Here is a 26,513-nt window from a genome sequence, read left to right as displayed (position 1 = left end):
ACTCCGTCTGTGGTCTTCTTTGTCCTTTCCCAAACTTCATGACTTTCCACTGCCTAAGGTTAAATTCCAGGAGCCATTTATCGCACCAGGCTTGCAGCCTGTCCAGATCTTGTAGCTTTACCCTATCCTCGTCCACTTGTATTCTCCTCACTAGCTTACATGCGTATATCAATTATATAACCTGGATAGGACCTAGATATGTAATTAGGCCAATGCACATGTAAGTAAGCTTATTTAGGTACATGTACACATAAGTACAATTATTATCATACATAGTTTAACATATGTGTAAACTACCTAGGATAACTCAAAAAAGTCAAAAGTAACTTACTCTTTATCATTAATGATATTAACAATAAAAACAAAAGAATTGAGCATATTGGATCAGAATGTATAATAATCATAAATATTTCAGCAATAAAAGACATCAGACATCACATTTCGATTTGTTTTTCCAGTTTTTCCTTATGGTGCGACCCACAACACTAATACTCATAAAACTATTTTTGATGTTAATGTGTCCGTTAACAGGGAGAGCAGGAACTGTAATAACAATAACAATAATAATATTTATTTCTAGAAGTACATTATACAACTCATACCGACCTAGGTGACATAAATGTGTTACTACATAGAAAGCTCCGTGTTATGCAGAGCATTTCGGGCAAATCAGGGAAATTTTATCCCCCAGGATGCGACCCACATATGTCGGCCTACGATATACAGCATCATACAACTTCATTAACTAATGTGTCTATTATATTATATATCTGTGGGCCTTTACAGCTTTTCCATTTCAAAACAAATATATAACAAGCAAAAAACAGAGTAAAAAGACTACAAAAATGCTTCAGGTTGATAACGTATCCAGGTAATGTGTTAACCACATTTCTGCAGGTGTACTTTAATAACACCTACAAAAAAAAAGTAATCGAATGGAACGAATGCAAAAAGTATCGGGAATGAAAATAATCGAAGTTTAGTAGTGGACTAATTGGCGCATGAGCGTCTCTCGCAAGAGACACCCACCAGTCCAGGAGGTTCACTGGAGGTAGTATAAGCCCAGACACCAGAGATAAAATATACCACCTCGCAGCTCGGGTTATTGCGTCACCTCCACCCATTCTTCTCTTCTTGTTTCACATATAATTTCCCATCGTCAACGTAACAACTGTGTTCACCCTTCGCTATAGAGGTTATCTAACCCGCAGTTATTAATGAGAAGATTTCTCAGAGGTTTGCGAACTGACATTCAGCTGGGTTCGAGTAGATCTGAAAGTGCTCTAGAAGTTATATCACGTTTATAATTTTGCATGGAAAGTTGCTAGGTCGTGCACGCATGACATGACCACCGTCTTGTATAACCGCTTCCCACAACTCCAGTAAAAATGTCTTTACTTTTGCTGCTCGCTTGTGTGGTGGGTGAGTAGTCTCGTACAACCCATACTCACAAAAAAAATGATAACGTCAACCATTCCACGTTTCTCATTTTTCCTCGGCCACCTCGTTGCCAGATATATAACGACGCATTTTTTTTCCTAATTTATGTACACATGTGTTTATAGGTTTCTATAACCTAACCTAGCGTAATTTAATCAAAATTAACTATGCCTAACAAAAAAAATTTTTTTTGAGAAAACGGGAAACATGAAATGGTAAACGTTGAGTAAAATTTAACCACCGACGTCTTTAAACGAGAATGGGTTGTCTTGTGTGGTGTGACTCAGTGACCCAAAAAAAAGAAACTTTCACCATCATTCACACATAAGCATTGTCTTTGCAGAGGCGCCCATGTACGACAGTTCAGATGTCTAAAGTAAAAGGACACAAGTGCAACTAATGTGACATTTATTGTGGCAACGTTTCGCTCTCCAGGAGCTTTATCAAGCCATTACAAACAATACATGGACACAGAGGGTATATAAAGACTCTGAGTGAGGTGCAATACTAGTGAGGTAACATTTCGATGTTCACTAGTGGTGGTAGTAGTAGTAGTAGTAACAAAAATAATACAATAAGGAAGAGCAATTAATTCGTACATGAGTAAAAGGATATAAAAGCTATTACTTGGGTAACATAAAAATAGGTTGGACAAATATAGACTGGAAAGAGGCAAGTTTTTTTCAGTGTTCACTCTCTGTAATGTGCTTGTGTAGTATAACAGGAGAGACTATGTGATGGCCGGGTTTACTGTTTTCAGGAGGATTCTTGCTAAGAATTTCATGAGATGATTGGTGGAATTTCGGTGTTGTACACAGGCGTTGTTTAAGTTGTCGTTCCTACATGCGTAAATGTGTTCATTGAGGCGGGTGTCGAGGTTTCTTGCGCATGTAGGAACGACAACTTAAACAACGCCTGTGTACAACACCGAAATTCCACCAATCATCTCATGAAATTCAGAGACGCCCAATTAGTGATCAAAGAAACTAATTTCCGCAGACTCAAGTGCCTTGAATCAGCACTAATCGCTGTTTCGAATACAATTAAACAAAACAACGGCAGCTTCACCATCTCCGAAGTCTTAGCAAGAATCCTCCTGAAAACAGTAAACCCGGCCATCACATAGTCTCTCCTGTTATACTACACAAGCACATTACAGAGAGTGAACACTGAAAAAAACTTGCCTCTTTCCAGTCTATATTTGTCCAACCTATTTTTATGTTACCCAAGTAATAGCTTTTATATCCTTTTACTCATGTACGAATTAATTGCTCTTCCTTATTGTATTATTTTTGTTACTACTACTACTACTACTACCACCACTAGTGAACATCGAAATGTTACCTCACTAGTATTGCACCTCACTCAGAGCCTTTATATACCCTCTGTGTCCATGTATTGTTTGTAATGGCTTGATAAAGCTCCTGGAGAGCGAAACGTTGCCACAATAAATGTCACATTAGTTGCACTTGTGTCCTTTTACTTTACATATTGTTGTAGGTAGTAGGTTGGTAGACAGCAACCACCCAGGGAAGTACTACCGTCCTGCCAGATGACTGTGAAACAAAAACCTGTAACTGTTTTGCATGATGGTAGGATTGCTGGTTTCTTTTTCTGTCTCATAAACACGCTAAGATAACAGGGATATCTTGCTACTCCTACTTACACTTTGGTCACACTTCACAGACACGCACATGCATATATATATATACATACATCTAGGTTTTTCTCCTTTTTCTAAATAGCTCTTGTTCTTTTTTATTTCTTCTATTGTCCATGGGGAAGTGGAAAAGAATCTTTCCTCCGTAAGCCATGCGTGTCGTATGAGGCGACTAAAATGCCGGGAGCAATGGGCTAGTAACCCCTTCTCCTGTATACAATTACTAAAAAAGAGAAGAAGAAAAACTTTATAAAACTGGGTTGCTTAAATGTGCGTGGATGTAGTGCGGATGACAAGAAACAGATGATTGCTGATGTTATGAATGAAAAGAAGTTGGATGTCCTGGCCCTAAGCGAAACAAAGCTGAAGGGGGTAGGAGAGTTTCAGTGGGGGGAAATAAATGGGATTAAATCTGGAGTATCTGAGAGAGTTAGAGCAAAGGAAGGGGTAGCAGTAATGTTAAATGATCAGTTATGGAAGGAGAAAAGAGAATATGAATGTGTAAATTCAAGAATTATGTGGATTAAAGTAAAGGTTGGATGCGAGAAGTGGGTCATAATAAGCGTGTATGCACCTGGAGAAGAGAGGAATGCAGAGGAGAGAGAGAGATTTTGGGAGATGTTAAGTGAATGTATAGGAGCCTTTGAACCAAGTGAGAGAGTAATTGTGGTAGGGGACTTGAATGCTAAAGTAGGAGAAACTTTTAGAGAGGGTGTGGTAGGTAAGTTTGGGGTGCCAGGTGTAAATGATAATGGGAGCCCTTTGATTGAACTTTGTATAGAAAGGGGTTTAGTTATAGGTAATACATATTTTAAGAAAAAGAGGATAAATAAGTATACACGATATGATGTAGGGCGAAATGACAGTAGTTTGTTGGACTATGTATTGGTAGATAAAAGACTGTTGAGTAGACTTCAGGATGTACATGTTTATAGAGGGGCCACAGATATATCAGATCACTTTCTAGTTGTAGCTACACTGAGAGTAAAAGGTAGATGGGATACAAGGAGAATAGAAGCATCAGGGAAGAGAGAGGTGAAGGTTTATAAACTAAAAGAGGAGGCAGTTAGGGTAAGATATAAACAGCTATTGGAGGATAGATGGGCTAATGAGAGCATATGCAATGGGGTCGAAGAGGTATGGGGTAGGTTTAAAAATGTAGTGTTAGAGTGTTCAGCAGAAGTTTGTGGTTACAGGAAAGTGGGTGCAGGAGGGAAGAGGAGCGATTGGTGGAATGATGATGTAAAGAGAGTAGTAAGGGAGAAAAAGTTAGCATATGAGAAGTTTTTACAAAGTAGAAATGATGCAAGGAGGGAAGAGTATATGGAGAAAAAGAGAGAAGTTAAGAGAGTGGTGAAGCAATGTAAAAAGAGAGCAAATGAGAGAGTGGGTGAGATGTTATCAACAAATTTTGTTGAAAATAAGAAAAAGTTTTGGAGTGAGATTAACAAGTTAAGAAAGCCTAGAGAACAAATGGATTTGTCAGTTAAAAATAGGAGAGGAGAGTTATTAAATGGAGAGGTAGAGGTATTGGGAAGATGGAAGGAATATTTTGAGGAATTGTTAAATGTTGATGAAGATAGGGAAGCTGTGATTTCGTGTATAGGGCAAGGAGGAATAACATCTTGTAGGAGTGAGGAAGAGCCAGTTGTGAGTGTGGGGGAAGTTCGTGAGGCAGTAGGTAAAATGAAAGGGGGTAAGGCAGCCGGGATTGATGGGATAAAGATAGAAATGTTAAAAGCAGGTGGGGATATAGTTTTGGAGTGGTTGGTGCAATTATTTAATAAATGTATGGAAGAGGGTAAGGTACCTAGGGATTGGCAGAGAGCATGCATAGTTCCTTTGTATAAAGGCAAAGGGGATAAAAGAGAGTGCAAAAATTATAGGGGGATAAGTCTGTTGAGTGTACCTGGTAAAGTGTATGGTAGAGTTATAATTGAAAGAATTAAGAGTAAGACGGAGAATAGGATAGCAGATGAACAAGGAGGCTTTAGGAAAGGTAGGGGGTGTGTGGACCAGGTGTTTACAGTGAAACATATAAGTGAACAGTATTTAGATAAGGCTAAAGAGGTCTTTGTGGCATTTATGGATTTGGAAAAGGCGTATGACAGGGTGGATAGGGGGGCAATGTGGCAGATGTTGCAAGTGTATGGTGTAGGAGGTAGGTTACTGAAAGCAGTGAAGAGTTTTTACGAGGATAGTGAGGCTCAAGTTAGAGTATGTAGGAAAGAGGGAAATTTTTTCCCAGTAAAAGTAGGCCTTAGACAAGGATGTGTGATGTCACCGTGGTTGTTTAATATATTTATAGATGGGGTTGTAAGAGAAGTAAATGCGAGGGTCTTGGCAAGAGGCGTGGAGTTAAAAGATAAAGAATCACACACAAAGTGGGAGTTGTCACAGCTGCTCTTTGCCGATGACACTGTGCTCTTGGGAGATTCTGAAGAGAAGTTGCAGAGATTGGTGGATGAATTTGGTAGGGTGTGCAAAAGAAGAAAATTAAAGGTGAATACAGGAAAGAGTAAGGTTATGAGGATAACAAAAAGATTAGGTGATGAAAGATTGAATATCAGATTGGAGGGAGAGAGTATGGAGGAGGTGAACGTATTCAGATATTTGGGAGTGGACGTGTCAGCGGATGGGTCTATGAAAGATGAGGTGAATCATAGAATTGATGAGGGAAAAAGAGTGAGTGGTGCACTTAGGAGTCTGTGGAGACAAAGAACTTTGTCCTTGGAGGCAAAGAGGGGAATGTATGAGAGTATAGTTTTACCAACGCTCTTATATGGGTGTGAAGCGTGGGTGATGAATGTTGCAGCGAGGAGAAGGCTGGAGGCAGTGGAGATGTCATGTCTGAGGGCAATGTGTGGTGTGAATATAATGCAGAGAATTCGTAGTTTTGGAAGTTAGGAGGAGGTGCGGGATTACCAAAACTGTTGTCCAGAGGGCTGAGGAAGGGTTGTTGAGGTGGTTCGGACATGTAGAGAGAATGGAGCGAAACAGAATGACTTCAAGAGTGTATCAGTCTGTAGTGGAAGGAAGGCGGGGTAGGGGTCGGCCTAGGAAGGGTTGGAGGGAGGGGGTAAAGGAGGTTTTGTGTGCGAGGGGCTTGGACTTCCAGCAGGCATGCGTGAGCGTGTTTGATAGGAGTGAATGGAGACAAATGGTTTTTAATACTTGACGTGCTGTTGGAGTGTGAGCAAAGTAACATTTATGAAGGGATTCAGGGAAACCGGCAGGCCGGACTTGAGTCCTGGAGATGGGAAGTACAGTGCCTGCACTCTGAAGGAGGGGTGTTAATGTTGCAGTTTAAAAACTGTAGTGTAAAGCACCCTTCTGGCAAGACAGTGATGGAGTGAATGATGGTGAAAGTTTTTCTTTTTCGGGCCACCCTGCCTTGGTGGGAATCGGCCAGTGTGATAATAAAAAAAATAAAAATTGTCGGTAATTCTACCAACTTTGTTACAGTTCAGATGTCACTCCAAACAGCCAATATATATATATATATATATATATATATATATATATTATATATATGTATATATTATATATATATGTATATATTTTATATATACATATGTATATATTATATATATATATATATATATATATATATATATATATATTATATATATATATATATATATATATATATATATATTTATTATCACACTGGCCGATTCCCACCAAGGCAGGGTGGCCCGAAAAAGAAAAACTTTCACCATCATTCACTCCATCACTGTCTTGCCAGAAGGGTGCTTTACACTACAGTTTTTAAACTGCAGTGTAAAGCACCCTTCTGGCAAGACAGTGATGGAGTGAATGATGGTGAAAGTTTTTCTTTTTCGGGCCACCCTGCCTTGGTGGGAATCGGCCAGTGTGATAATAATATATATATATATATATATATATATATATATATATATATATATATATATATATATATATATATATATACATTGGCTGTTTGGAGTGACATCTGAACTGTCGTATATGGGCGCCTCTGCAAAGACAATGCTTATATATAATGTGTGTGTGTGTGTGTGTGTGTGTGTGTGTGTGTGTGTGTGTGTGTGTGTGTAAAAAGATCACAGCAAGCAGGTGATATCACAATACTGTGAGTAATAATGAAAGCGTTTGGCCTTTCACTAATTTTTCACGGTGGTTGTTTTGAGATAAAATATCAGTTTAGTGGACAATTGTCAATGAATTGAGAAACCCCAGAATATGTAAATAGAAATAGTGTGCAAAAAAATTCGACTCGTCTGAGGTAATCTCCAGCTGTGTAAGAAAGTGAAAAAATCTTGGTTCATAGAGTGAGTCAAATTCACAAATCACACGTATGGTGAGGAAAGAGATGGCCACTAAATTAAAACAATGACCAGGGTAGTTGAACACCAGGTAGAGTATATTAAATAACAAAAAAAGGCACAATACCGTGACTGGAACGATACACAAATAACCCGCACATAAAAGAGAGAAGCTTACGACGACGTTTCAGTCCGACTTGGACCATTGACAAAGTCACAGAATCCTCAGGATTCAGGACGGCTATATATAGGCAGGAAGAGGTGGTGGTGGTGGTGGTAATAGTAGTAGTAGTAGTAGTAGTAGTAGTACAAGAATGGAATATAATACCGACTTTGCTCTGTGGCCTCATGACTCCAGTCTCTTCCAATCTTTTCTTGAAGCTCTTAATAATCTTGCCCCTTCCATTAAGTTTAAAGCTGAATGGGAATCTAATTCCTTGCTTCCTTTCCTTGATGTCCATGTCCACCGCTCAGATACAGGTTTTTCCTTTTCCGTTTACCGAAAACCTATGCACAGTGGCATGTACATTCACTACTTTTCCTATCATGCTTCCTCTGTCAAGAAAAGTGTTCTTATCTCCCTTTCTCCGTGCCCTCCGCATCTGTGATCCTCAGTTCCTTCCAGCAGAAATTTCCACTCTTCATAATTCGTTTTCCCGTCTTGGCTACCCTTCCCATTTCATAGACTCTGCCCTCTCACGTGCTAAACGCAATTTCTTCTCTCCCAAACTCTCTACTCCTGGGAACTCTTCTATCCTCTGCCTTCCCTACATTTCCGGTCTTTCTAATCTCAACAATTCTCTCCGTCCCTTAAACATCAAGCTTACCTTCCGCCAGACTAACACTCTTCGCACTAATCTCGTTCATACCTCTCCTCCCTCTACAGATCTTCCTGGTGTCTACTCTATTTCTTGCTCCTCCTGTCCTCTTCAATACTTCGGAGAAACTGGTCGATCTCTTTCTGACAGACTTAAGGAGCACAAAAATAGTGTTAGGCTTGCCGACACTAACAATGCTCTTTTCTGTCACGTCAGAGATCATAGCCATCCTATTGACTGGTCTTCTGCTAAAACTGTCTTCCCTACTTCCAACTCGAACAGTCGCCGTCTAGTTGAATCCTCTCTAATACACAACTTTCCTTGTATGAACCTTAGTCCTGGCTTCGTCTCTGTAGATGCCTTCCTCTCCCACTACATTGTAAAATGCTCCAAACTTCAGAACACCCGTGACTTAACTTGACTCCTCATTTTTTCTTTTTCTTTTTCTTCTTCTCCCTCTTCCCCTTTCCTCTTTCCTTTTCTCCTCTGGGTTGTCTTTCTCTCTTCTGTCTCGTGTTTCTGTTCCTTCTTCATTTATTTCCCACTTCCCCTTGCTCTCCCTCAGTGGGCACCTAGCTCTCTTGCAGTGCTCCCCTTCCTTTGTATTTGACTGGCTCGTCCTCCTTATTTCCCACTTCTACCACTACCACTACTACTACCTCTTCTACTACTACTACAACTACTGATGAAATTGAGACACATGTGTGGCGTCTGGTTGTCTTTGTTGTGGACGTTTCGCCATCCAGTGGCTGGCTGGATGGCGAAGCGTCTACGATGGGGATGCCCGGGTGTTGCGCATGTCTTAATTTCATCTTGTCGGTATTATATTCCATTCTTGTACTACTACTACTACTACTACTACTACCACCACCACCTCTTCCTGCCTATATATAGCCGTCCTGCTCCACTTCTGGTTAGTGTGACTTTGTCAATGGTCCAAGTCGGACCGAAACGTCGTCGTAAGCTTCTCTCTTTTATGTGCGGGTTATTTGTGTAGAGTATATTACTTGGACTTTCGGTTATGCAAGATGCAATTATGAGCTGGTAGTTACCAGTGTGTGGATAGGTGGTGGCAATCTTAGGTCTGGTGTCTAATGAATACATTCCTGCTCCAGACTTAAGATTCCCACGACCTGAGGTCCAATTTATCTATATGGTTGTGAAAATTATAATAAAGCAGAAAGGCTTTTATTTGATAAGATACAAAGGAGAATGAGAGAGGCAAACAGGGAAAGGATATAGAAAGGGGGAGGTGCGTACATTACAGTTAAGCCTAACAAATTGAGAGGATTTCCTCTAGTCTGACAAGAGTCATCTTTCAAATATTAAAATCAATATTCCAAACTTATTTTATTCTTATTTTCTATTTTTTAACAAAATGGGATATATCAGCAGTGTGCTGCTACCCTATTCTATAAGTGTAAAAGAGAACAAAAGCTAACTATATTTCGCTGTCATATACCGATGCAGTGTCGAAATCTGTCAGTCTGAACTGGGAGACTTCAGTAGAGCAATGAGGATATAGTCATATGTGTGTATCAATAACAATATATATATATATATATATATATATATATATATATATATATATATATATATATATATATATATATATATTTTCTTTTTTTTTTTTTTTTTTTTTTAAACAAGTCGGCCGTCTCCCACCGTGGCAGGGTGACCCAAAAAAGAAAGAAAATCCCCAAAAAGAAAATACTTTCATCATCATTCAACACTTTCACCACACTCGCACATTATCACTGTTTTTGCAGAGGTGCTCAGAATACAACAGTCTAGAAGCATACACATATAAAGATACACAACATATCCCTCCAAACTGCCAATATCCCAAACCCCTCCTTTAAAGTGCAGGCATTGTACTTCCCATTTCCAGGACTCAAGTCCGACTATATGAAAATAACCGGTTTCCCTGAATCCCTTCACTAAATATTACCCTGCTCACACTCCAACAGATCGTCAGGTCCCAAGTACCATTCGTCTCCATTCACTCCTATCTAACACGCTCACGCACGCTTGCTGGAAGTCCAAGCCCCTTACCCACAAAACCTCCTTTACCCCCTCTCTCCAACCCTTTCGAGGACGACCCCTACCCCGCCTTCCTTCCCCTATAGATTTATATGCTTTCCATGTCATTCTACTTTGATCCATTCTCTCTAAATGACCAAACCACCTCAACAACCCCTCTTCTGCCCTCTGACTAATACTTTTATTAACTCCACACCTTCTCCTAATTTCCACACTCCGAATTTTCTGCATAATATTTACACCACACATTGCCCTTAAACAGGACATCTCCACTGCCTCCAACCGTCTCCTCGCTGCTGCATTTACCACCCAAGCTTCACACCCATATAAGAGTGTTGGTACTACTATACTTTCATACATTCCCTTCTTTGCCTCCATAGATAACATTTTTTGACTCCACATATACCTCAACGCACCACTCACCTTTTTTCCCTCATCAATTCTATGATTAACCTCATCCTTCATAAATCCATCCGCCGACACGTCAACTCCCAAGTATCTGAAAACATTCACTTCTTCCATACTCCTCCTCCCCAATTTGATATCCAATTTTTCTTTATCTAAATCATTTGACACCCTCATCACCTTACTCTTTTCTATGTTCACTTTCAACTTTCTACCTTTACACACATTCCCAAACTCATCCACTAACCTTTGCAATTTTTCTTTAGAATCTCCCATAAGCACAGTATCATCAGCAAAAAGTAACTGTGTCAATTCCCATTTTGAATTTGATTCCCCATAATTTAATCCCACCCCTCTCCCAAACACCCTAGCATTTACTTCCTTTACAACCCCATCTATAAATATATTAAACAACCATGGTGACATTACACATCCCTGTCTAAGACCTACTTTTACCGGGAAGTAGTCTCCCTCTCTTCTACACACCCTAACCTGAGCCTCACTATCCTCATAAAAACTCTTTACAGCATTTAATAACTTACCACCTATTCCATATACTTGCAACATCTGCCACATTGCTCCTCTATCCACTCTATCATATGCCTTTTCTAAATCCATAAATGCAATAAAAACTTCCCTATCTTTATCTAAATACTGTTCACATATATGCTTCAATGTAAACACCTGATCTACACATCCCCTACCCACTCTAAAACCTCCTTGCTCATCCGCAATCCTACATTCTGTCTTGCCTCTAATTCTTTCAATTATAACCCTACCGTACACTTTTCCTGGTATACTCAGTAAGCTTATTCCTCTATAATTTTTACAGTCTCTTTTGTCCCCTTTCCCTTTATATAAAGGGACTATACATCCTCTCTGCCAATCCCTAGGTACCTTCCCCTCTTTCATACATTTATTAAACAAAAGTACCAACCACTCCAACACTATATCCCCCCCTGCTTTTAACATTTCTGTCATGATCCCATCAGTTCCAGCTGCTTTACCCCCTTTCATTTTACGTAATGCCTCACGTACCTCCCCCACACTTACATTCTGCTCTTCTTCACTCCTAAAAGATGGTATACCTCCCTGACCAGTGCATGAAATTACTGCCTCTGTTTCTTCCTTAACATTTAAAAGTTCCTCAAAATATTCTCGCCATCTACCCAATACCTCCATCTCCCCATCTACTAACTCCCCTACTCTGTTTTTAACTGACAAATCCATATTTTCCCTAGGCTTTCTTAACTTGTTTAACTCACTCCAAAATTTTTTCTTATTTTCATTAAAATTTCTTGACAGTGCCTCTCCCACTCTATCATCTGCTCTCCTTTTGCACTCTCTCACCACTCTCTTTACCTTTCTTTTACTCTCCATATACTCTGCTCTTCTTATAACACTTCTGGTTTGTAAAAACCTCTCATAAGCTACCTTTTCTCTTTTATCACACCCTTTACTTCATCATTCCACCAATCACTCCTCTTTCCTCCTGCCCCCACCCTCCTATAACCACAAACTTCTGCCCCACATTCTAATACTGCATTTTTAAAACTATTCCAACCCTCTTCAACCCCCTCACTACTCCTCTTTGCACTAGCCCACCTTTCTGCCAATAGTCGCTTATATCTCACCCGAACTTCCTCCTCCCTTAGTTTATACACTTTCACCTCCCTCTTACTTGTTGTTGCCACCTTCCTCTTTTCCCATCTACCTCTTACTCTAACTGTAGCTACAACTAAATAATGATCCGATATATCAGTTGCCCCTCTATAAACATGTACATCCTGGAGCCTACCCATCAACCTTTTATCCACCAATACATAATCTAATAAACTACTTTCATTACGTGCTACATCATACCTTGTATATTTATTTATCCTCTTTTTCATAAAATATGTATTACTTATTACCAAATTTCTTTCTACACATAGCTCAATTAAAGGCTCCCCATTTACATTTACCCCTGGCACCCCAAATTTACCTACTACTCCTTCCATAACATTTTTACCCACTTTAGCATTGAAATCCCCAACCACCATTACTCTCACACTTGATTCAAAACTCCCCACGCATTCACTCAACATTTCCCAAAATCTCTCTCTCTCCTCTACACTTCTCTCTTCTCCAGGTGCATACACGCTTATTATAACCCACTTTTCACATCCAATCTTTATTTTACTCCACATAATCCTTGAATTAATACATTTATAGTCCCTCTTTTCCTGCCATAGCTTATCCTTCAACATTATTGCTACTCCTTCTTTAGCTCTAACTCTATTTGAAACCCCTGACCTAATCCCATTTATTCCTCTCCACTGAAACTCTCCCACCCCCTTCAGCTTTGTTTCACTTAAAGCCAGGACATCCAGCTTCTTCTCATTCATAACATCCACAATCATCTCTTTCTTATCATCTGCACAACATCCACGCACATTCAGACTTCCCACTTTGATAATTTTCTTCTTCTTATTCTTTTTAGTACTCTTTACAGGAAAAGGGGTTACTAGCCCATTGTTCCCGGCATTTTAGTTGACTTTTACAACACGCATGGCTTACGGAGGAAAGATTCTTATTCCACTTCCCCATGGATATAAAAGGAAAATTAATAAGACCAAGAACTATTAAGATAAAATCAAAGAAAACTCAGATGAGTGTGTATAAATAAATGTGTACATGTATGTGTAGTGTGACCTAAGTGTAAGTAGAAGTAGCAAGACATGCCTGTAATCTTGCATATTTATGAGACAGACAAAAGACATCAGCAATCCTACCATCATGTAAAACAATCACAGGCTTCGTTTTACACTCACTTGGCAGGACGGTAGTACCTCCCTGGGTGGTTGCTGTCTACCAACCTACTACATACATACATACATATATATATGCAATAAGATCACAGTAAACAGGTGATTTCAGAATATGCAAAACAACCACTCTGAAAGAATAGAGAAATTCCAAGCGCTTTCGTGACTACTCACATTATCAAGGAACTATGATAATGTGAGTAGTCACGAAAGCGCTTGGAATTTCTCTATTCTTTCAGAGTGGTTGTTTTGCGCACATATATATATATATATATATATATATATATATATATATATATATATATATATATATATATATATATATATATATATATATATATATATATATATATATATATATATATATATATATATATATATATATATATATATATATATATATATATATATATATATATATATATATATATATATATATATATATATTTATTTATTTATATATATATTTATATATATATTTATATATATATTTATATATATATTTATATATATATTTATATATGTATATATTATATATATATATATTATATATATATATTATATATATATATATATATATATATATATATATATATATATATATATATATATATATATATATATATATATATATATATATATATATATATATATATATATATATATATTATATATTATATATATATATATATATATATATATATATATATATATATATATATATATATATATATATATATATATATATATATATATATATATATATATATATATATATATATATATATATATATATATATATATATATATATACTCCATCTCTTTTCATTTATCTTGCTCCTGCTGAAACGAAACTTCTAAAGCTGTCGTAGTGGAATGCTTGATGATATTCACATCTCCCTGCTGAAGTCTGACAAATTTCATTACTCTATGTAAGAAACCCATCTTGTATAAAATGACAGGAAAAGTGCAACTCGTAGAGGAAAGCAACACTCGGTAAATGTATATATCTAAATTTGTTGAAGAAAAAATTACACTTGAATAAAGTATAGTTCCACCACCACACTACCATAACTTGGCATAATTCACTTCCACCAATCAACTACCTATAATTTCCTACCACCACTATACTTTATTATCACAATCCTGATGCTTGTTAACAGTGATGTGATGTGTTTATTAACTGGCAATCTAGGAAGATCACGTTACACCGATACCTGAGATGCTGTATATAACTGAGACACCAGTAATTAGAGCCGAATGATGACGCTCACTGTATGATTCTCCCGGTGTTTGTTGCTGTCATGAGGGGAAAATCACCTGTTTTCTGTTAATGGCTCCGGAGATCAATGTCCCTGCGGCTCGATCTCAGTCCAGGTCTCCTTAATTGGAAAGAAAATATGACGTTGAATATATCAGAATGATAGCGTCATGGCGTTAAAAATGACAGAATGAGGGCGTTTAAGATGTCACGGAGTCAGAAAGCTGAAGGTGCTAGAATGGGTGCATCAGGAAGTTACAGATGTCAGAGTAAGTGCGTCAGGGCGTTAAAGATATTGGAAGCGAAGTCGACATACTCTTTGGTAAATAGGACAGCCAAACAGATGTAGAGGCAAGGGTTGGCTGGCGTCTAAGACATCAATGACAGGGCGATCACTAAGGATCCACTGAAACAAGAAGAGGACCGTGTCAGTATCTCTTCCATTATGATTCTAAAATAATAATTACAAGCTTTCGTAAGTTATACAATACCCTTGAGTTATCGAACACAAGTTAATGGAAATAATAATACAGACACAAAATAAATAATTATATTAAAATACAAAAAACATAAGCTGGCACTTTCACCTGGTCCATGATTGCAATCCCGCATTCATTCAATTAGCCCGCGAAAAGTGGTCTTGTTTATTGTTACGCATGGCATTTGCGAATACCTCTACCTCCTCATACAATACCTAGGCCACATGATGATGACTAACCGATGTCTCTACCTTCCCTTTCCACACACACACACACACACATACAAAAGAGGGGGAGAGGCCAAGTGTATTTAACTCCTAGTGTGGAAAATACTGTATATATTTTCCGGAAATACGGTAATTTATAGGTAAATAGATGCCCTATATTGTATTTTTAAAAGAAGTTTGTTATCGAAAATCGGAAACCTGCGGCTGGGGGGGGGCCTGTCGCCATTTTGTTTGAATTTGGATTAGAAACGTTGGTGTAATGGGAAGAATTTGTCGTGCTCTAGAGGTTAAAATTGGGCTGACACCTCTCAAATAGGAGACGAAATTGTTGGATGTGCATTCCTGCATAACTTGAGATATCAGGCGACTGGACAGGACAACTCCAGGAACCTCAGATAAGTCTTATGTAGTAACCTGGCCAGTGTTGTTTTCATAGATAGACAGTGAGGTTTTCCGAGTATGATACACATTAATCTCCAGTCAAATTGGTGAGTGATATTAAGATATTCTCCTTCTGTAATGTAAATGTGTGTATATAGGTAGTAGGTAGTAGGCTGGTAGACAGCAACTGCCCAGGGAGGTACTACCGTCCTGCCAAGTGAATGTAAAACTGAAGCCTGTAACTGTTTTACACGATGGTAGGATTGCTGGTGTCTTTTTTTTTTCTGTCTCATACACATGCAAGATTACAGGTACGTCTTGCTACTTCTACTTGCACTTAGGTCACACTACACATACATGTACAAGCATATATACACACACCCCTCTGGGTTTTCTTCTATTTTCTTTCTAGTTCTTCTTGTTTATTTCCTCTTATCTCCATGGGGAAGTGGAACAGAATTCTTCCTCCGTAAGCCATGCGTGTTGTAAGAGGCGACTAAAATGCTGGGAGCAAGGGACTAGTAACCTCTTCTCCTGTATATATTACTAAATGCAAAAGGAGAAACTTTCGTTTTTCCTCTTGGGCCACCCCGCCTCGGTGGGATACAGCCGTTGTGTTGTGTTGAAAGAAAGAAATATATATATATATATATATATATATATATATATATATATATATATATATATATATATATATATATATATATATATATATAATCCTTTTTTTTAATTTTAATATACAGTACACAAATTTATATATTTACCAGTATTCCTGGTATATATTTCATTTAATTAATAGGTCCAGAGCAACTTGTGGTTATGACAGTGGTAGGTATCGAAGGGGGACATTTTTTGCGACCTAGGTGTCCCAAATTCCTACTTGTCTATGTAACATTGATAAATAATAATTATCTTTATCATTTACTGTTATGTACATAATTAGTTACATTCAGATAAATGCAATTTTTCACATTTAATTTGCCTGTTGGTCCTTCGAACCGGATGTAATTAGTGAAGTCATTAATTAGTTAATTACTTAATAATTATATGTGAAATGACAGGAGGTGGATGTGAAGTTCACAAATTTACTTAATGTGTAGTGGATTATAATTATTACAATATTAATTTGGATAAGTCAAGTGTGGCTGAAGATTTTATTAATGTGTATAAGTGTATGTGTAATTGATAAGCCAAGTGTAGCTAATTATATTAATGTGTATATTAATTTTGCAAAGCCAAAGTGGCTAGGATTTATATTAATGTATTTGTATAATATTAATTTGATAAGATAATGCTGGCCAAGATTTATATCAGTGTATGTGTAATTGATAAGCCAAGTTTAATTAATATTAATGTGTATAATATTAATTTTGCTCTGCCAAATTCTGGCAAGGATTTATTAATTTGTATAATATTAATTTTGATAAGCCAAGGTTGGCTAAAGATTTGTATTAATGTACATTTAAAATTTATATAATTTTCTTACATGTAATTGCTAAGCTCAGGTAGCTAGGATTTATTCAAAGGTAAGTTGTACTATTTACCTCTATAAAGTGCATAATTTAGTACATAATCAGTGTTATTAAGTTGAATTTAATACATTGCATCATGGCTGAAAATGAGGAAATTAATATAGAAGACAAACATATGGAATACAGAGCAAAGAAAGCGTCATTGCAAGCTAGAAAGGGTCATGTAACCAAGACATATAATAAATGTTTGGAATTAATGAATCAAGAAACTGTGAATACTGATGATTTAAAATTGTATTTAGATGCTTTAGGTAATAGATATGATTCATACAAATTATATTACAACAAATATGAAGGAGATTTGTTAGTAAACTGTGTAGATGAGAGTGAAGTAGATCTTATGATTAATCAGTATTATGAATTAGAGGAAAAGATTCTTTCTTGTAAAAGTCAGGCCTTGAATAAATTAAAATGTGTAAACCAGGAAGTTAATCAGTCTGCTCCAACAAATAATATGTCTTTGCCAAAACTCCCAGAACTATGTTTACCTGTATTTAATTCTGGTGAAAATTAGGAGGAATTTTGGTCAATTTTTAAAGCAGCTGTGCATGACAGGAGTGACCTAGCCTGTGTAACTAAATTATTTTACCTCAAAGGACAGGTAAGAGGAGATGCTCACATACTGATACAAACCTTTCCCAATGTAGATGACTCTTACAAGGAAGCAGTTGACTTGTTGAAGGTCGCTTATGGTAATATAGAACAAAGTAGGTTGGATCTAGTGAATAACATTGTTAATTTAAAATCTCCAGATCACACTTACAAAGGTTTACAGTAGTTTAGAGTTAAACTGGAGAGCACTTTCAAAACTTTAAGTAATAAATATAATCTGAAGGAATCAGACTGGTTATTGAGTGCCATGGTACAGAATAAATTAAGCTGTAAAACACTTGAATGGCTCTCAAACAAATAACACAAGGGTTATTTTGGTCTGGAGGAAATAAGACTAGGTCTACAAGAATTAATTGTGCAGTTGCAGACCAACCAACTAACTCATTTTAAAGATGCAACACATAATAACTCTGAGGTATCTGTCAAGTTTCACAAAGGGAAAAATTATCCCAGTGGTAATAATCAAAATTCATTTCCTAAAAATAGTTGCATAGGTGCACATCAAGTAGCAAGAATCAGAAATAATGATTCTCAACAAGGTAAGAAGAATAAGTACCCTTCTAAGAGTAGCCCAGTTAATAAGAAACCAGTCAGAGAAAAGAGAGATTGTCTCTTCTGCAAGGGTACTCATTTTTCTAAGAATTGCAATGCATACAATTCATGGAATGATAAAGTTGAAAGATTGGAGGAACTTGACAGATGTATCAGGTGTTTGGGTAATCACAATGTAAAGGATTGTTATGCCAAATTAAACTTCTGTTATCAATGTCACAAAGGAAGACACCATATAGTCATGTGTAAAGGTCTATATGATAATGTTGATAATAATGATAATGTTGACAATCCTGACACAACAGTAGCTAATGTAAAAATTGCTGCTAATGTTAATAATGATGGTTTTGCTGAAGTAGCCTTACCTGTGTTACAGGTAAAAATTGATGATAAAAGGCATAAATCAAAAAATGTAAATGCATTATTGGACCAGGGATCCCAGCGTACCTTCATAAAACGTAAATGTCTTGATGGTATAAAAGTACAGATGGGAGATCCCACAACTTTAAAATTATTTGGTTTTCTCTCGGATAAAAGGGCTCACTTGTATGACACTGTTTATGTAACTGTCAGGTTGGGTAATGAGAAAAAACGTGTTAATGCAGTAATTGTAGATAGACTTCCAGAGAAAATATCTACAATAGGGCTTAGTAAAGCTACAGAAAGACTTTCACATAATGTAAATTTAGCACCTTCTGGGGTAAGTGATGATTCTGTAGGCCCAATAAATATTTTGATAGGTAGTGACTATTATGCCTCCTTTGTAAAGGGTATGGTAAAGAAATGTGGTGTCACCCTTTTGAAGACTGCAGGAGGCCATGTAATGTATGGTAGGATTCCTCGTAATAATAATTCATGACTAGAGGAAACTACAAATACCATAACTGTGTGTCTTACTCATGAAATCGTGCCCCAGTATAATTCTTCCATAGAGGATGGTGTTGAGCCAGTGCATAAATTGTGGGAATTAGACAGCATTGGAATAAATGTAAATGAAGAAAGTCCAGACGATTCTTTTACTCAAGAACAATACCTAAGAGATGTAAAATTTGAATCTGGACAATACTGGGTACGACTTCCGTGGAGACTGAACCATCCAGAATTGCCCACTAATTACAAAATGGCGTATGGACAATTAAAGGCTCAGCTCCGCGAACTGAGTAAGACACCACAATTGTTAACTGCGCCTATAATGATATAATTGCTGAACAATTAATTAATAAATTTATAGAAGAGGTACCTCCTGAGCAAGCCAAAATTTATGGTCACTATTTGCCCCATCACGGAGTGAAGAAGGATTCTAAGACCACTCCTTTGAGAATTGTGTTTAATTGTAGTGCCAGGAGTAACAAAAATGTACCTAGTTTAAATGACTGTTTGATGACAGGTCCGTCATTGACGGAAAAATTAGGAGATATCTAATTAAATTTCAGGGTGAAGAATTATGCCTTTACGGCTGACATAAGTAAAACTTTCCTAAGAGTGGGTTTACAAGAGGCTGACCGGGATTGTACCCACTTCTTATGGCCTGAGAATCCTAGTGACCCACTTAGCCCTCTGAAAACCTTTCGCTTTAGGAGCGTATTAGTTGGTGCTACATCCAGTCCGTTCCTACTTCAAGCGATGATAAATGCACACCTTAAACGTATGGAAAGTCCATTGAGTAAAGTAATGAGCAAACAATTTTATGTGGACAATTTCCTGGGTGTGACGTCAACTGAAGAGGAACTGTTAATGACTTATGGAGAGGCTAATGAAATAATGCAAAGTGCAAATATGCCTCTGAGGGAATGGAATAGTAATTCGTCCAAATTAAAGGTCAAATAAGTAAAGATTACCCTGGAGATGAAGTGCCAAAATGTAGTAATGTACTGGGATTAACTTGGGATACTGAGAGAGATTTGTTAATGTTAAAACCTAATAATTACAGTATGCCCAATAAATTAACTAAGAGAGTTTTGCTTGCTGAAGTTTCCAAATGTTTTGATCCACTAGGTTTAGTGTCACCCCTTACTATAAGAGGGAAATTATTAATACAGGAAGCATGGAAACTTAAATGTGCTTGGGATGAAATTCTACCTGAGGAATTCATTAACAGGTGGGATGAATTAATTGGTGATTACGAAAAAATTCCAATGTTGGAGTTCCCAAGCCAGGTGGCCAATCCAAATAAGAAAAATGTACTCCACATTTTTTGTGATGCTTCAAAATTGGCATATGGAGCAGTTGCTTACCTTCAATGTAATAGTGTTATTTCTCTTGTTATGTCTAAAGCTAAAGTGTCTCCAATTAAATCACGTACCTTACCTCAGTTGGAATTAACAGCCATTTATGTAGGTGTCAAATTAGCTAATTATATAAGAAATAAGTTGCAGGAGATAAATATTAGCGACACTGTAATTTGGTCTGATAATGAGGTATCCTTACAATGGATTCGTAATGGAAACAGTAAAATTGTGTACGTACAAAACAGTCGCTGAAATTAATCAGATGCAAGTATAATAGTTTGGGTCAGCATATGTTAACATTTAATCATATACCTGGTGAGGAGAATCCAGCTGATTTCTTGTCTCGAGGTTTACCTTATGCTAAATTTGTAAATGCTGTATCATGGTTTAAAGGACCGAGCTGGTTGGTAAATAAAGCTAATTGGCCTGTACAAAAGGCTTATATTGCTCCTGTTGAAATTACTGTGACCACCGCTCCAATAGTTTGTCCTCCCTTAGCCATTGATATAAATAGGTATGCTTCTTTACCCAAACTAATCAATGTAACTAAGTTGGTGTTTAAATTTCTAAACAAGATGAATATTTCATTTAAGTTTTCACATCCTCTTGAATATTGGATAAAGAGGGTACAGGAGGAAATCTATGGAAGTGAGATTAAATTGATGATGGAAAGAAAAATTGTGAAAGGTTCCATAATAGAGAAACTGGGGCTGTATTTAGAGAACAATGTAATTAGGTGCAGAGGTAGGTTACAAAATGCTGAATTGGGTGATTATGCTAAACACCCTATCTTACTGCCCAAAACTCATCATCTAACAAATTTAATTGTTCTAAATGCCCATAAAAATGTAATGCATGGTGGGGTACAAGATACCTTAAATTGTATTAGGGAAACTTTCTGGATTCCACAAGGACGGCAAAGTGTAAAAAGGGTGATTAAATCTTGTGTAATATGTCGCCGTGTGGATGCCAGATCCTATATGTACCCAGGTCCTCCACCATTGTCAAATGAGCAATTTGAGTCGTTTAGCAACAAACTCCGGCCGGCCGCAGTGTGGAAAATGCTGTATATATTTTCCGGAAATACGGTAATTTATAGGTAAATAGATGCCCTATATTGTATTTTTAAAAGAAGTATGTTATCGAAAATGGGAAACCTGCGGCTGGGGGGGGAGCCTGTCGCCATTTTGTTTGAATTTGGATTAGAAACGATGGTGTAATGGGAAGAATTTGTCGTGCTCTAGAGGTTAAAATTGGGCTGACAACAATTTCGTCTCAAATAGGAGACGAAATTGTTGGATGTGCATTCCTGCATAACTTGAGATATCAGGCGACTAGACAGGACAACTCCAGGAACCTCAGATAAGTCTTATGTAGTAACCTGGCCAGTGTTATTTTCATAGATAGACAGTGAGGTTTTCTGAGTATGATACACATTAATCTCCAGTCAAATTGGTGAGTGATATTAAGATATTCTCCTTCTGTAATGTAAATGTGTGTATATATATATAATCCTTTTTTTTTTTAATTTTAATATACAGTACACAAATTTATATATTTACCAGTATTCCTGGTGTATGTACATTTCATTTAATTAATAGGTCCAGAGCAACTTGTGGTTATGACAGTGGTAGGTATCGAAGGGGGACATTTTTTGCGACCTAGGTGTCCCAAATTCCTACTTGTCTATGTAACATTGATAAATAATAATTATCTTTGTTATCATTTACTGTTATGTACATAATTAGTTACATTCAGATAAATGCAATTTTCCACACCTAGTAACTATTACTACCACCACTACACACACACACACACACACACACACACACACACACACACGAGAAAATATACCGTGGAGTCCATTTTTTTTTGGGGGGGGCCATCAAACCAGGAGTATGCGGGTGTTCCTAACTTCAACGTGCGACATATTACAAACTTCCACAAAGTCGAAAATTCCAGTGACATAAGTCGGACCCGTCTGTACTTAATCCTGGGATTAGTTATTGTAATTTACCCTCACTTGAGCCCGTCTCTAATTAAATTACATGACAAAACGTCTTTAACATAATGTGTCTAAATTCTCGGTAATACTTTTCCTAGGATGGCTGACGGCACTGTCTACGGCAGTCAGCCATATATATTTCTCCAGAATGAAAGAGATGAGCGCGAGAAATATTGACCCTGGCACCATTACCTCTTCAGGCTGGTCAGTGGGGGTGACACAGTGCTCAAACAAGACGGAGTTGGACGCTTGCCTGGCCAAGATCGTGCCCAACATCCCCAAGACAGGATTACCATACCAACCCAAACAGCTGGCCAACATGTGCAGGTACACCGGTGTACTAATATTTATTAATTTTTCCTCTCTATTTCTCTCTCTCTCTCCTTTTTTACATTACTTTAAAGTTTTCATTATTATAAGTCACAAAAATTAAATAATTATTTTAAGATTACAACTGCAAGGCCCGGGATCGATCACAGGCGAGGCGATTATTATTATTATTATAATCAAAAAAGAAGCGCTAAGCCACAAGGACTATACAACGCTGCAGGGCAGGAAGGAAGCGAGGGCATCAGGTGGCAAAAGGGAGATGGATGAGTAATAGGTTACGGATAACAGCAGGGCAGTGGATGGTGAAAGGGTAAAGGGCAGCAAGAGACTGAACTAGAAAGGGCTGAGGGGAGTGCGAAAAATATCATCAGAGTTTGTGGAGTAAATCAGTCGTTGTCAAGAACTCAATGAGAGAGTCAGGATTAAAGGAGGGTCCATCAGCAAGAAGGGAAGGTAAAGAGAGAGTAGTAGAACGAAGACGACGTTGGAGGTAAATTCTGCGTGCTCCTTGATAGAGAGGGCAGTCTAACAGAATGTGGCTAATCGATACTGGAACTTGACACTGCTCACAGAGAGGAACAGGGTGCCTCTCCATGAGATACCCATGAGTAAGACGAGTGTGACCAATGCGAAGGCGGGAGAGAGTGGTCTCCCAACCTCGGCACTGATGACAAGAAGACAGCCAGTAACCTATGCTCGGTTTAATAGAATGAAGTTTGTTACCGAGCAGAGTTGACCAACGTTGTTGCCAACGGGTGCGAAGGTGGGTAGCTATTGCAGCAAAATAGTCCAGAAATGGAACACCTCGATAGGAAATTGGTAGGTCATGTACTGCTGACCGCGCAGCAGTGTCTGCCTGTTCACTGCCCTGTACGTCGACATGAACAGGGACCCAACAAAAAACAATATCTTTATGTTTGGTAGAGATACGGCGTAGCCAAAGTTGGATACGGAGAACTAGGGGATGAGATGTATCAAATTTTCGTATAGCCTGTAGAGCACTAAGGGAGTCTGAGACTACTACAAATGATGACACAGGCATAGATGCGATACGAATAAGTGCTGCAAGAATGGCATACAGTTCAGCAGTAAAAATGCTAGCTGAAGATAGTAAATGTCCCCGCACGACGCTGTCCGGAAACACTGCTGCGAATCCGACGCCGTCTGAAGACTTAGAGCCATCTGTGTACACAGCGGTGGCATGAGAATGGGAGTGGAAGTGATCAAGAAAAAGAGAGCGGGAAGCCACAGTAGGCAGTTGAGCTTTCGAACAAGGGAGTGAGAAAGAACAGACCCGAACAGCTGGAACTTCCCAGGGGGGTAGGGAAAAGTGAGATGCTACATGAACATATAAAGGTGGTAACTGAAGGGAAGACAAGAGTGAATGTAGGCGAAGAGAAAAGGGACGGAGCAAACAGGGGCGGCGAACGAATAAAGAATGTCTACTAATATCGGTGACCATTCTATAAATGGAAGGATTGTGTAGATCGTGAGATCGAGGCGAGTATGAAAAAGTCTTCGTACATTTGCTGCCCCCGTTCACCTAGCTGTATATTAGTACTTAGGAGCTAGGTTGACCGTTGTGGGTCGCATCCTAGGGAAGAGTACTGAAGAATCCTAACGGAAACAAAGCCACGACATTTATGTGGCTGTCTTATCTAGAGTTAATAATTTAAAAAATCTTCTTAATCACTGTGTTATGATGTAACCATCACCATGCTATCACTGTTAAGATCTAACCACTCGCTTCTGGTTTTAAACCATTACACAAATAACCCGCACATAGAAGAGAGGAGCTTACGACAACGTTTCGGTCCTACTTGGACCATTTACAAAGTCACACTAACGAAAAGAAGGTTAGGTTAAGTAAGGTTCGTCAGGAAACAGGACAAGTGTTTCCTGACGCGGGACTTAGTCATATGATGACCCGCCTTTGGAGCTTTGGTCATCTGACCGAGGCCTTCCGCTGGCTTACCGGTCCACCCCTTTAAAAATTATGATCATTTATATAATGATTTTTAACGAAAATGAGAGGAGGGAGCATATATAGGCCAGGAGGTGGTTGTGGTAGTAGTGGAGGTAGAAGGTAGTAGTGCGGGTTATTTGTGTATCGTTCCAGTCATGGTATTGTGCCTTTTTTTTATTTAAACCATTACCTATAATAGTATCCATATGTTCTTGCGCCACCATCCAGAGGATGGATATGCTACTGAGCTACCATCCAAAGGATGGATATGCTGCTGAGCTACCGTCCAGAGGATGGATATGTTGCTGAGCTACCGTCCACAGGATGGATATGCTGCTGAGCTACCATCCACAGGATGGATATGCTGCTGAGCTACCGTCCACAGGATGGATATGTTGCTGAGCTACCGTCCACAGGATGGGTATGCTGCTGAGCTACCGTCCACAGGATGGATATGCTGCTGAGCTACCGTCCACAGGATGGATGTGCTGCTGAGCTACCGTCCACAGGATGGATATGCTGCTGAGCTACCGTCCACAGGATGGATGTGCTGCTGAGCTACCGTCCACAGGATGGATATGCTGCTGAGCTACCGTCCACAGGATGGGTATGCTGCTGAGCTACCGTCCACAGGATGGATATGCTGCTGAGCTACCGTTCACAGGATGGGTATGCTGCTGAGCTACCGTCCACAGGATGGATATGCTGCTGAGCTACCGTCCACAGGATGGATATGCTGCTGAGCTACCGTCCACAGGATGGGTATGCTGCTGAGCTACCGTCCACAAGATGGATATGCTGCTGAGCTACCGTCCACAGGATGGGTATGCTGCTGAGCTACCGTCCACAGGATGGGTATGCTGCTGAGCTACCGTCCACAGGATGGATATGCTGCTGAGCTACCGTCCACAGGATGGGTATGCTGCTGAGCTACCGTCCACAGGATGGATATGCTGCTGAGCTACCGTCCACAAGATGGATATGCTGCTGAGCTACCGTCCACAGGATGGGTATGCTGCTGAGCTACCGTCCACAGGATGGGTATGCTGCTGAGCTACCGTCCACAGGATGGGTATGCTGCTGAGCTACCGTCCACAGGATGGGTATGCTGCTGAGCTACCGTCCACAGGATGGGTATGCTGCTGAGCTACCGTCCACAGGATGGGTATGCTGCTGAGCTACCGTCCACAGGATGGGTATGCTGCTGAGCTACCGTCCACATGATGGGTATGCTGCTGAGCTACCGTCCACAGGATGGGTATGCTGCTGAGCTACCGTCCACAGGATGGATATGCTGCTGAGCTACCGTCCACAGGATGGGTATGCTGCTGAGCTACCGTCCACAGGATGGGTATGCTGCTGAGCTACCGTCCACAGGATGGGTATGCTGCTGAGCTACCGTCCACAGGATGGATATGCTGCTGAGCTACCGTCCACAGGATGGATATGCTTTTGCGTTA

The 26,513-nt window shown here is 38.7% G+C and overlaps 1 protein-coding gene across 2 annotated transcripts in view; it reads left to right on the top strand.

Annotated features, from left to right (window-relative positions):
- The first annotated feature begins 1,074 nt into the window (after positions 1–1,074).
- The window catches only part of LOC138853730 (uncharacterized), a 48,714-nt gene continuing 23,275 nt past the window's right edge, over positions 1,075–26,513 (top strand). Inside the window, exons 1-2 of one of the 2 annotated variants that reach the window (XM_070092085.1) lie at positions 1,075–1,422; positions 22,958–23,084. In XM_070092085.1, the coding sequence (XP_069948186.1) occupies positions 1,389–1,422; positions 22,958–23,084 (161 nt within the window). In that variant the 5' untranslated portion in view covers positions 1,075–1,388. Of the gene's footprint in view, positions 1,423–22,821; positions 23,085–26,513 lie in introns of those variants that run through there. The other variant, XM_070092084.1, reaches the window with a different exon arrangement.

The sequence above is a fragment of the Cherax quadricarinatus genome, chromosome 38 (assembly GCF_038502225.1).
Source record: "Cherax quadricarinatus isolate ZL_2023a chromosome 38, ASM3850222v1, whole genome shotgun sequence".
Classification (NCBI taxonomy): domain Eukaryota; kingdom Metazoa; phylum Arthropoda; class Malacostraca; order Decapoda; family Parastacidae; genus Cherax; species Cherax quadricarinatus.
The sequence above is the reverse complement of the archived record's forward strand: the minus strand, read 5'-3'. Positions and strand labels throughout refer to the sequence as shown.